This window comes from Nilaparvata lugens, chromosome 3 (assembly GCF_014356525.2).
Source record: "Nilaparvata lugens isolate BPH chromosome 3, ASM1435652v1, whole genome shotgun sequence".
Taxonomy (NCBI): Eukaryota; Metazoa; Arthropoda; class Insecta; order Hemiptera; family Delphacidae; genus Nilaparvata; species Nilaparvata lugens.
Genome location: NC_052506.1, coordinates 71,727,052 through 71,740,346, shown reverse-complemented (window position 1 = coordinate 71,740,346; position 13,295 = coordinate 71,727,052). Strand labels below are relative to the sequence as shown.

The window sequence follows — 13,295 nt, the reverse complement described above, 5'->3', positions numbered from 1 at the left end:
CTATATCTATCTATAATTTTGTGAAAATCCTGTATATGCACCAATGCCAGTGGTGCCAACTCGGAGCCACGAATTGTTGGTGGTAGAGCAGAGTGATTTGTTAGATTAATGGCCTAAGAGGATTTACGCGCGCGCTAAAAAGCGGCTTACCAGTTGCTCTCCTCGTCTTGTAGGCCTCACCTCGTCGACTTGTTAACAGCAGAAAAGAATTTATAGAACACGGAGTGAATCTGATGGCAGCACATTACCAGAGAGAGGCTCGTAATTCAACTCTTTCTAAGTGCACAGCATCTTGCTCCAACAGCAAGCCCTTGAACTGAAGGAGGTGCACGCTTCAACAATCACAGATCACAAATCGGAAGTAACAAGCAAGCCCTTGGCAATTCAGTCTTGTTCAATTGAAAAGAACAATTCCCACATCTCCTTGCTGGTGTCGATTGGATTTCTATCGGCTACTTATAATCAATGAGAAATACTCAAGTTCTTAGATACTGTACCAATGTAGGAGATTTTTCCTAAAATAAAATTAAAAAACTTTTTCGATAGCTTTAGGAATTTCCTGATCAATGATTGACTTCAGGAACATCAAGGGGAAACTACTTCTGTGGTTGAATGGAGCATTTAAAGACCAGTAGATATTCTTATTTCCAAAGTGCTGTATGATAATTGAACAACTTGGTACTACAAATATAAGAAAAACGTGAATTGATTGAAAACTGATTGAAATCTTGGAAAGTGACATAAAAATTCCAGTCGAAAACTGAAAATCTTGTAATGGAATGATCATTAAGAATTCGAGTCAAGCAATCTTCCCCCTCTTACTCCAGCCACCTGGACAATGAACATAAATAATGTTTGTGGTTTGCGAATCATAAGCTGTTTCCAAATAAGGGATCTATAGAGATCTACACAAAAACGCTTTTCATAGTCAATGCGTTATATCACGTATCACGAGACTCTTTATTCTCCCACGTCGAATGAGAAGAAAAGGAGAAGGAGGAGGAGGATAAAGATGAGGTGGGGGAGAAGGAGGAGGAAGAAGGAGAAGAAGAAGAAGAAGTAGTAGAGTGTTAATATAGCAGTGTCACGCTGGCCGCATGATGTTTGCTTAGACGTGGTATGAATGAGTGCCGGCAGCAAGGGTTGCTGTTTAGCGTGGGTTGGGGTTGCAGACATGTAGAGATGTCTGGGTCTCTTTTTCCGAAAATAGCGCAGGAAAAATTGGTGATCCGTGAATGTGTTCAGTGAACCAACAGCGGACCGAGTCTTATGCATGAGGCGTGCTTCAAACCGTATTATTTGGCACATGGAGTAGATGTGACCAAAGATGAGACAACTGAAACAAGGAGACAGTGTGAGAAATAAGACAGGTTCAAGTGGAAGGAAAATGTTGAGAGATGGACGGAGGAGAGATAGAAACGAAAAAAGAGATTGCTGGAACAAGGAAGAGCAATGGAGGGCGATGGGGAGAAAGGTTAGAGTGAGAGGAAAGTTTGGAGAGATCAACAATGAAGATGAAGAAGAAAATGGAGTAGATGTGACAAAGGAAGTGACGAGTGAAAGAAGAGGATAGTGAGGAAATTCAGGGGAAAGAATGTGGAGAGAAATTCAGGGGGGTGGATGGTGAGTATGAAAGGTGACAATGAAAATACGCAAGATTTCGGAAGAGAAGGACGAAAACGCGTAGAAAACTGATGATGATGCGGAGCGGAGAATGAGAAGGGAGAAAACAAAGGAGATTGTCTTGAAAGTAACTGAATGAAGAGAGAAAGGATTATAAATGAATCCAAGTTTAAGCTGGAGAAAATAAATAAGATAAAGTGATTCGAAGGCAAATTATATAGAACGAAGCAATGATAAGGAAGCTGGATAAGGGTTGGATAATTTGAAAGAATAGAATAAGGTCTATAAAAAATAAAAAGAGACATGACAATTATTCAAAGTAAAATGGTGAAAAATTAGGGTAAGCAATGGGGGAAAGGGAGAGGAAATCTTATGATGAATGAAGGAGTTGTGTTCATGCAGAAGATAAGATAAATATAGCAAATAGTAAAAATAGAGTATGAGTGACAAAATTATGAATAGGAGGTGAATCAAGGGAGTTGATAGCTAGGAAGAAAACAGAGCAGAGATGGAGAAGTCAGTTTTTCTGATGAAGAAAGATCGTAGTCGGCGTCTTATTCTTTCCCTGTTGTTTTCTTGTTGAAGGGAAATGGAGCGGTTTCCGTTCGATCGACATTCTGTTTCAGAAATCCTCAGAATTAGAAGCTGAAAAGAGAGGATGAGAGAAGAAAGCAGTTGGAGAAGATGAGAACGTAGATGAAGAGGAAGAGAGAAAGTGATGGTGGGTAAGAAAGAGAGAGATGTGTGTGAGTGAGAGAGAGACTTTGTACCCTTGCGACAGAAAAGGAAGCGGATTTGCTGTGAGGAAAGTGGAAAATAACAAGGGGAAATGTGATTATCCCAGTCCTGGTCCACTCCCCAACCATTTCTAGTATCATCATGTCTCAACCCGATAGCTGATAGCTGGAGTTAGCTGATGGTGCTCATTATGTGGCTGATTGGTTTGCTGATAGGAAATTGGTAGTGCCAGGGAAAGCACAGGCGTGAGCGGAGTTATGACTGACGAATGTTGGAAATAGAGAAGACTGCGATAGTTTGGCAAACCTATATACTATCTTGGCTTCTTCTATTTGTGTTCGTGTAAGTGTGTGGGGTGAATATTGTTCGCACTTGTAGAGAATTGTTAGATATTTGTGATGCTTCTCCTTCGAAGAATTGAATACTAATATAATATTATCGTAATAGTTACATCCTTCTCGTTGATGAGAATGTTTTTTCACTCCTACTTCGGAATTGGCACTTGGACGTGAATGACTTGGAATTGGAAATGTGTGATAAGATGAAAAATGACCAGAGATTTGAGTATTTTCGAGTCACTTCATTTAAGATTTATTGATTTGGAAAAGTGGATATTCTGTGCGTTTTTTTGGGATGAATCGTATTAAGGTGCGAACAGATTTACGCGCCGCGAACATGGGCAATTCACTTTTAATCAGCTGATGCCAAGCTTTTTATATCCGTAATATCTTATACTGTTTCTGTAAAAATACAGATATAGTCAGCTGATTGAAAGTGAATTGCTCATGTTCGCGGCGCGTATATCTGTACGCACCTTTATAAAATATAATCTCAAATAAAAATTGTATACGAAAGTCATGATAGATGTACAGCTACGATACAGGCCTTTGATACTGCTAAGAAGGATGCCAAACAAGTGATCCAATCTATATGAATAATAATATTGCAATTATATCAAACATCACCCTTTTAAATATTTTCGATCAACGATCATCAACGATAATTGAATGTACAGATATAACTTGGTAGTAATGTATGATAGCGTCCTGAATGTTTTCCCTTGACCGTCAGTCCCTACCAAGAATTCATTAGTTCTGGAATTGATGAATTCAATATCCTTGACTAATCTAGTGGAACGTCAAACATAACCTCCCAAAAATTAAGAACGATATTTGTTTAACATTACTACAGTATCATCACTAGCAAGTACAGAGCACAATATTTTTGAGAGAAGCATAAAAAAGATTTAGATAGAGGCAGTTAAGAGTAATGTATAGTTTTTATTATTTCAAGTACTTAAAGGAGAGAAAGAGAGTGAGAGAGAACCAGAATACACATGTGAATGTGTGTGATAGAGAAGCTTGAATGAGAAATAGTTGAAGCTAAATCTCCAAAATACTCTGTGGCAATCCAACGACTACTTGGGTACTTTACGGACCCTTTTTGAGGCCGTAAAAATCAGAGCGCCACAATGTAAGTTATGGTCTACGATGAGCTTTTCTTTTGTCGTTCCATTACAATTTCATAACAGAGGCCTGAGGAAAAATCCATCCCATGTGTGTAGTGTTTGTTTTCCTTCTATCCCGTATAACCTCAGCGTTTTATTTTTCGACACTACTTTTCTATTACCATTACTCATTATTTCCAAGATTACATCGATTACTGATATTTTTGCTCTCTCAAGTAGTCAAATTTCCTGCTAGCCACATTTTTCTGGACTCAAATTTTGTACATTTGGGAGAATCTCTGAGCAAAGTTGAACTATTCCAAATTAATTTATATTCTCGACTCTCCTGTCTTTTATCAAACTTTGTAAACAAAGATTCACATCATTCAGATCCAGTCTTTATCGGAAACAAACAATTATCCCGGAGAAAATTAATATTCAGGAGCATGTAATCCATCTCGAATTGCTGCGATTTTCAATCAGAACAGATAGAATAAGGAGAATAATAAAGTAGGTTCAGTTTTTTAAAGAGATTTCTCCGGGTGATTATCCTAGCCAGAAACCCAAATTATTTACATATAAGTTAGTGAGAAACTCTGAAGTGGCAAAAATGAGGAATGAAAATAAATTTGTTACAATGATCACAAAATAATGACCATTCTTAGTATTGTAAATGTGGGTAAAAGAGTTTGTATTCGAAACTTGATAAAATTGTAATTTTTAATTTAATAGAGATAACAAAGCGCTAATATCTTTCCCTATCAAAATAGAAGATTGATTTATGTTTTTTACTCAATTTCCATTTAATTTGATTCAATGGAAATTGGAAGAGAATTATATTTTAGCTTTCCACCTTGAATAAACTCTTTACGTTTTCAATAATACAACCTTTGAACGGGAAATACGGTTAATGGGCACTCAGACGTCGCACGGAAGATGTATGGAAGCAACGTGACTGGTCCTGAACTAACGACTGGAGTATTTTATAGTGCGCATGCGCAGTGTGATATCGATTGACGATAAATTGCAGGTCACTTGTGTAATTGGCCCTTTCGGGATTTCTGTCTTTCCGTTCAACTGGCCCACGCGCAATCACAACCAAGCGCCACTCAGGTGCGTGTTAATGAATATAAAGCCCAACTTAATTGAACTACTCATACACCAAAAGCGACTATTTTTCATTGTTTTCTCCAGTGTCCTGATGTGGAAAGTGTTGCTACCTACAACCTACTCACGTGGCCTCACCGTATCAAATTGCTCTTTGTGTTTCAATTACTGTTTATTTCTCAAAGGCATCGAGAAACGACACTTGCTAAATTACAAAGTTGCAGCATAGCATGCTAGTCAACCATATAAATTGGTGATTTATTGATGTGTATAACGTAGAATTGAGTTGAATTATAACTCTCATCAACTTTCAAGCATGTTGGATTGATTTTATTCCTCAAAAAATTGTATATTACTGGATGTTCATTGTGCTACTCATTGCATATTAATCATATTCCCAGGAACATAATATAAGAGATCTTACTAGTTTTAGATAAGTTTAATATAAGAGATCATACTAGTAAAGTCAGAAATTATATAAGATAAAATCAAGAAATTTTCCAAGAAGATTTTCGTGGCATGCTAACTTTCTCACTAGTTTAGATTTTATTCAAGTAATTTAAATTTCTGTTTCCATCATATCACCCCGAATAGATAAATTAATACAATTATTAAATCGATCCACATTGATCCAATCTGTCTGTCTCGCTATACTATACTCCATACCTAATACAGATCAAGTACAATCCTATCTATTCCTTATTGGTTTACTTCATATTAATCCCCATTTATTTATGAATTTATCTCCTATTTATTTATATATTACTCCTATATACATTTCTTGATTATCCTTCATTTTCCATCAATCTAACTAATTCGAGTGAATGAAGTAGAATTTGATCGTTTCATTTTTTGCCTCCCAGTTTGAATGCACTATTTTATATATGCACTATTTTAGTTTCCTCTCTCCCCTTGGACTTGTTTCGACACTGTAGAGCAGAATCGTAGCTCCAAAAGGATAGAATAATCATTTGAATTTAAACTATCAGAGTCAGAATACGTGGGAAAACCATTACAACAAGAACCTTTCTCAATTCAATTTGGCAAATAAAATCGTTGATCATTCAAATAAAGTATATCACTTCCTTTTCACTATAGTGATAAATGTGAATCGTAAAGTCGTCTTGTTTCCCATTCGGAGTGGAAAACTCAGATAGTATAGAATCTGTATTCTTTACTTTATGTAGTCTCTGGGAATATCAATAGCCTTCATCAACACAAATATCAGGATTATCATCCCAGGATTTAATAGGGAGTCCTGTATCAGTGGATAAGTAATAGAGTTGACATAACTGTCCAAACATCGCCACGTCATCAAATGAAAAAGTCATTCTATTCTATTGAAGTATGAGCAACATCCTCCTCATATTCGTCTCAAAATTGGTTCCATTGTTAATCAATTGCCATTCTCCGACCTTGGATATTGCATCGTGTCATTCATATATTCAACATCCTCCTCATATTCGCCTCAAAATTGGTTCCATTGTCAATTAATTGCGATTTTTCGACCTTGAAAATTGCATCGTCTCATTCATATTTCCGCATCAAAATTCAAAAGACACGTGTTCAGAACAGTCACAGAGCAGCCCTCTTTTGTTTCGAGTTTTTGTCAATGTTGCAGCATTGTGAAGTCCGATGTGGGTGTTGAGGGGAGGGGCATGATAGTGCAGTCTGCACAAATGACGAAGATCACCCTCGTGGCTCGTGGTGAATGGAGGATGGAGGAGTCCTCTGCAGTGGTAATTGTTGCCGGTGATGAAGTGTGCGTAGGGGAGACCTCCAACTTGCGGAGGCGGCATTTTGCCGAGGCACCAGCCAGATATTGCCCCGGGTTTTAATGGCACAGCGGTTGTCGTTCGCACGACTCACCCCCCCTCTCCCAACCCCCTAAATCCCCAACTACCCCAACCACTCCTGCCATCACCCCGACCTCAAACCTCCCCGAAGAACACTGATCCTCTACAACAACCTCCTGCTTCTACTTCTCGTCCCCTAATAACCGGATTAATACTGATTTAAACACACTACTAGCACCGTCTTCCCAGTGCTTCTGCCCGCTGTTGGCAATTAGATTGATATTTCCAACTACTATGCTCGGGTACTAATCCCCGTGGTCTTCTTATCCAGATCCTTCCTTGAGATTCCGTCTTTCGGAATTAGCGACGATGGCTGTGAACAGCAGCGAACGCAGTTACCAAACTTTGGGAACGTTCGATAAAGTTGTGTTAGTGCTCGAGGTAGTGTGGAATTATTCATGCGGTTTGTTTGCCGTGTAATATTATTATCGATCGTATGAATACGGTTACTGAGATCCGAGAATAGACAACATTCAACATTCCGACAATGGGGTGTAATGTTAGCTCGCCTCCTCGCGGTGCACCTTGGATAACGCAAACCCCTGGTTCATTCTTATATATTGAGACAAGGGATCATTACCATATTATGATCCTGAAGAAGTGAAGATGTAAATGGACACTGATTGGTGTCTTGGAAGCCATACGCTAAATAAATAAATAAATCCCAACAATACACTAATATTCCATCAACTGATCTAATTTTCGATGTTAATTTGAATGAAATGTTCACTGAGAAAATTTTTCACATTACTTTCTACAGAGAACAATCTGGGAAACATTATTACTGTTTGTCATTACTGTGCGAACAATTTATGGAAATCAATTCCAATAAGCTGTTTCCTAAAGTTTCGTCCTGTACTAGGAACAGTTTAATAGAAGAATATTCGTAGCTTCTAGATATTTTGAAGCGGAAATTCATCTTGATATTGCACTACATTAGGAAACTGATTGATACAAAAATAAGACAGCAAGCATATCACAGTATTGTTGATACCTCTGATCTTTTTCCCGTACTTTTTCACTTTTGTCATATATTATACTTTTTCACCTTTTCCCGTACTTTTTCACATCTATCTTTTTTCACTTGGAAAAAAGTTTCCTGTTTTCCAAAGTTTTCACTTGGAAAAAATATAGATGTGATGATAATCAACCAATTTCTCATTCCAACTAAACATAATTTTGAGAATGCGTACAAAGTAAAGGCGCTTATTTTGTTAACCTATACTACTATATTGAGTGCACTCTACTCCATGGCAGCGTCCATTCTGGTCTGGGTGGTCTCCGGAAGCACCAATTACACTAAACATCAGCTACGCCCGCTTGGCTTTTATTTTGGGATTATGCGTCGCTAATTGACTGGGCTATAATTTTCAAAACTTGTAAATTGAATGAACAGCAACATAGCTGATAAATGATCTAACACACATGTTTAGTGTAACAACTTCATTGGGTTTTATCGAATCGTGTAAACAAGAGTCGAGAACGGTTGAATTGAATAGTATGTTCTCACGGTTCAAACTTGTGGAAGTCCTGACGAAAAATAATTTTACACGCTTTAATTTAATTGCACATCTTTGGATGATTTTTGCCTTGAATTCCTTATCTCGGATTAGCTTATTACATATAGCCTATTACATAGGCTGATGAGTGTATGTGTGGACTGATATATATGTTTGAAGAACTTGTTCTTTTCCTATTGTAACACATTACGATTTATGGATCCTACAATTTTGTTGATAGCTTGCAGTAGTGGGAATTGAATTTTGAATTAGTAGGGAATAATGAATTCTGTGTATGGTTTTAATTTTGTCTTTCTTTTTGTTTCAGGTGAGGAAAACTGACTGAACGTTCAGATTTTTGACATTGGTTCAACTGGTCGTGAGTATAAGTATCATTTAGGATAACGGGTTTGACAAAATTGAAGTTCATGTATTGGAAGTTCTCCCATAGAATAAGTCAGGGAATGATAAGGCAAAACTTATGTCACAATATAGATAATTGTTAAAATCTTCAATAATTTTCAATGGAAAAGAAGGTCTATTATGTTTGTAAACCTTTGAAATTATAACATTGAAGCTCAAAGTACATACAACATCATCCTATTCCACTCACTTCCAAACTTCTCTTCCAATTATAATTGAGTAATACCCAGAATCAATTTGAACCTTTTTCTCGCCAAAAAATGTTGAATGACTTTAGGATGCTTCTTTTAAATGTAATTAATTAGAGATGTTGCCAGTGTCTTCTTTACCGCCTTTCCTTTAGTGGAAACTTGATCCATTAAAGATTAAAGCATGGTTTCTTTCAATAATCAAACAGGATTCACAGAATTCAGATTCAACTACTTATATCAACTATACTGAATACTTGATACTGTTGAAATTTAAGTGTAATATTACGAACCTGAAAAATTCCATAGAATTAAATTTTTCCACTATCCTGAATCATAAGTGATCATTGACATTTTTAAATGTTTGTATCTCAACCATCAAATTCATCGATAAAAAATGGAAATGCTCATTATTTAGACTAGATAATATTCAGTAATTATTGAAAAAATTACGATATTTTCATGAGTATAATACTATTCAATAGTAATTATTAAATCCTTCATTGTAATTATTATATTGTTCAAGTAAAAATAATCCAGAACGAATTCATTTTATAATTTTATAAAGAGTTTTTTCTCGTAATTTTCACTCTCTGCAGTTTTCCATAGGAATATATCATAGTCTTTTGTAGGTAATAAGCTGTCAATGAGTTATTGATATTTCAGAGTAGCCAGCCCCTCTCTTTGATACGGTTCATTAACAAAGGTTGTCATAACTCATTTTCCTGTGAAAAAAACAAGGGAAATACAGCTTATCCATTCCGCTTCAGTATAGTTATTGATTATATTTTTTCATCGAAGGTTCTCTTTGATATTTTTCTGATAGAATATTTTTCAAATCCCCGTTGGCTATCAAAAGAAATATTTACTTCTTTATTGAGAAAAATCACTCGAAATTATGATTGGAAGTTAATTATATTCGTGCAAAGATTTGAAAGAAATATCCTTTCGTTGTCTTTGCTGGGTTTTGATAGAAAATTCTTCCAAAATTCTCCAACTCTGATTAACTGTGTGACAGTAATTCTCTTGTTTGATAACTTCTCCAAATTTGTATAAATTTTCAAATATTACGTCTACGGTCGGTAATGAACCAGATTCTAATGTTCTGGCTGTATATTCTTCATTATTAATTTGAGAAAAATAAGATGAAATAGCAATAGTGCATTTCTAAATGGATTTGAATTCGTTTTTTAATCTATGGCGAGAAAATTAAAACTTGGTCATTATTAGTTTATTACATGCACATACTAATAATTGAAGTGTAGGTTTACAATTATTTTAATGTTTCTTTCAACAATACAGTTGGTATTTCGAAAAATCTAATTCTTGCTTGTGCTGAATACAACCTCTGGGATATTATTCATCCTCTAATGTGAGAGGAGAAGATTCTTTCGAATTATTGTTTCAAAAGAGAGTTCCCGATTGATATTATCGGAATGAATAAACATGAGTTAATTTCAATTTGAATTTTCATCTTTGATCTGTGTTTGTAATTTCATTATTGATAACGAAAAAATATTCTAAAATTGATTTATTATTAACCTTGAAATGCGAAGATTGAATATGTTTAGTATTGCATGTATCATTGAATAATACTGTTTCTCTGTGTGGAATTTATGCATTTACTAAGTATTTTCTTTTCTTTTCCATGCTTCCAACAGGATTAAGATGTGAGTATGAATTTTTTAAACAATTATGAATATGATTGTATGGTGTAACTAGCCGGCAGGCTCGCTTCACCCGTCTTATCCATCCAGTCTGCACCACCTCCTTGTCACCCAATGCTCGCTTTGCTCGCCAGCATAGTAAAACAATGCTCTATGGATGCAACTCTTTGAATGTAGCCTACTGGCTTCACTCGCCATATTTGACAAGAGAAACTTCTAGACTCTCTCCAACCGTTGATTTAGAATGTTCAAACCATGTGGCCCATGGGGTTGGAATGAAAACATTTACTTTATGGAGAGAATTTTTCAATCATAAAGCTAAGAATACTAGGTAACCCGATACCTAAACACTGATTTTGAATGTATCGTTGACGTAATTCTTCTAACGATAATTCTTCTAAGAACTTACAACGCCTCATCGCATCTCGGCTAATCCTGCCTGTATATAGCAATTTTCACTTTTATCTTGTTGATTATTTCTTGGATAGGTGAGAAAACGTAAAGCGCTTAAGTACCATAACATCATTATTTGACCGATAAAAAATCCTAAACTCATGTCAATTTTCCTCCTTGCCATAATTTCCTACCCTTTCAACCTGAACGTTCATTGTTTTATGAAGAAAGTTCAAGGAACAAGAATGAAATAAGGGTGAATCAAAAATTTTTCAAGCATATTAGAATGTTTCTTGATTGATCTGAGCTTGGCGGTTTCACACGCCCGAAATTCAACAGTAAATTGCCGTGAGTATGTGTTCGTGCGTGTCATTTTATTGGGGTGAAGTACTCGAAGAATCAATAGTACTTTCCAATTTGAATAGATTACGAGACCGCTTTAGAACTCACCCTCCGTGAACGGAGCCTTTTTTGCATATGCTTTCACAATGTTCGTGTGTTATTTAATTCTCAAGTGAGACGTATGTATATTTCGGAGCGTTTTTTGTCACCAATTTTGAATTGGTTGGCAACAACCACGAGGGTCGTTTATTGTAACGAATTAATCGCTTGAACTGTCAGCCATTGACTTATAATGGAATACACCTGGGGTTTGAACTGGTTGTACTTAATAGTTGTACTTGCAGCAACGTAGTTTTTTGAGTTGGTTGTACAATCCAGCATTTAAAGTGGTAGCTGATTTCTCAATAGGAATTCCCTTTTTAAACTTTAATTCCTCATCTAGTCAATCAAGATTCCTATACAGAATTCCACAATTCTGAACTGATAAAGCTGAAACAATTTATCGTAGACACGAAAACTCGCTTCTCAACAAACGAATTCTAGTCTTGAGAGCAAGGTTCCGATAGCATAATACCCCTCTCATTCTGAAAAATGCTGCCCTTGCCTGCTCAATCCTACTCCTTACTTCCTGGTCGGAACTCCATTTCTCATTGACACAACATCCAAAATATTTGAAGCTTTGTACATGTTCCACCAACTTACCAGCAATTCTCACTGTTGCCTCGACACGTTCTCTGCTAACAACCATGAACTTTGTTTTGCGTACATTCATACACAATCCATGCTTATTGCTGGCTGTATTCACATGGTTCAACAGCAGTTGGAGATCATCTGCACTTCCAGCCAACAACACTGTGTCATCCGCATACCTAAGACTATTCACAACTTCACCGTTGACAACCAGTCCACATGTGCATCCATCAAGAGCCTCAGAGAGGATAGCTTCTGAATATAAATTGAATAATGTTGGTGACAACACACAGCCCTGTCTTACCCCTCTACGAACTTCTACTTCTTTTGACAACTCCTTATCCCATTGGACATTTGCTGTCTGGTTCCAGTAGAGATTGGCAATAATTCTGACATCCCGATTGTCCAACCCCATTTGCTTTAAGATCTCCAGCATTTTGGTGTGCTGTACTCGGTCAAGAGCCTTCTCATAATCAATGAAGCATAAATATACATCCTTGTTCATATCTTGGAACCTTTGAACCAGGACTTGCATTGCAAACAAGGCATCCCTTGTGCCTAATCCCCCTCTGAAACCAAATTGAGTGTCAGCCATTACTTCTTCACATTTACGAAAAATCCGCCCATGTATGATTTTCAGGAAGGGCTTGAGTATATGACTCATCAAACTGATTGTTCGATATTCCTCACATCTCCTTGCATTTGGCTTCTTTGAAAACTCGCTAGTCCTACATAATCAAGGAATAGCTAGTCCAACTGACTGCTTTCGTCTGACAAATGGAAAAAGCTTGATTAGCATATTATACTACGATATTAATTTTATGAAGTAGAAATACTCAAAAATATTTATTGATTTATTGTTTTCGAGAATGCGAACAAATTCTACCCAATAGTACAAAATTATGCAACCAATAACAAATTAGAGTACTGGCACAGACTGAACATTTTCAAAACTAGAAAATTGGCATATTATGCAGAGCGACTGAAAATGTCATAGCGTATGTATAATCTCCAAATTCATCTGATAATGTAATACAAACAATAAGATTCGTGCTAAAACCGAAATCTTAAGGGCCGGTTTCGGAGCTCGGGATTTAGCTAAGTTCTAGACTTTAAACAGCTGGAGTCAGAAAATTAGCTTTCCAAAAAGGGGCGTAGTCACAGTTTTTATAACAGTAGTCGCAGTTTTTATTTTCTTATTTCTACAATTGCAAACATTTTTCCTTGACGAAATTAAACATTTCTAAATAATTCAAAATAGCTTAAACTTGAAAATATTTTCTCTTTATTTTATTATGTGTTTAATTTTCTAGTTTATTGAA

At 36.3% G+C, this 13,295-nt stretch overlaps 1 protein-coding gene across 1 annotated transcript in view; it reads left to right on the top strand.

The window, feature by feature from the left end:
• Positions 1-13,295, top strand: part of LOC111046550 (neural-cadherin) — a 680,352-nt gene that overhangs the window by 123,258 nt on the left and 543,799 nt on the right. The window contains exon 4 of the mRNA XM_039422881.1: positions 10,543-10,551. Coding sequence (XP_039278815.1) covers positions 10,543-10,551 — 9 coding nt within the window. The remainder of the gene's footprint in view (positions 1-10,542; positions 10,552-13,295) is intronic.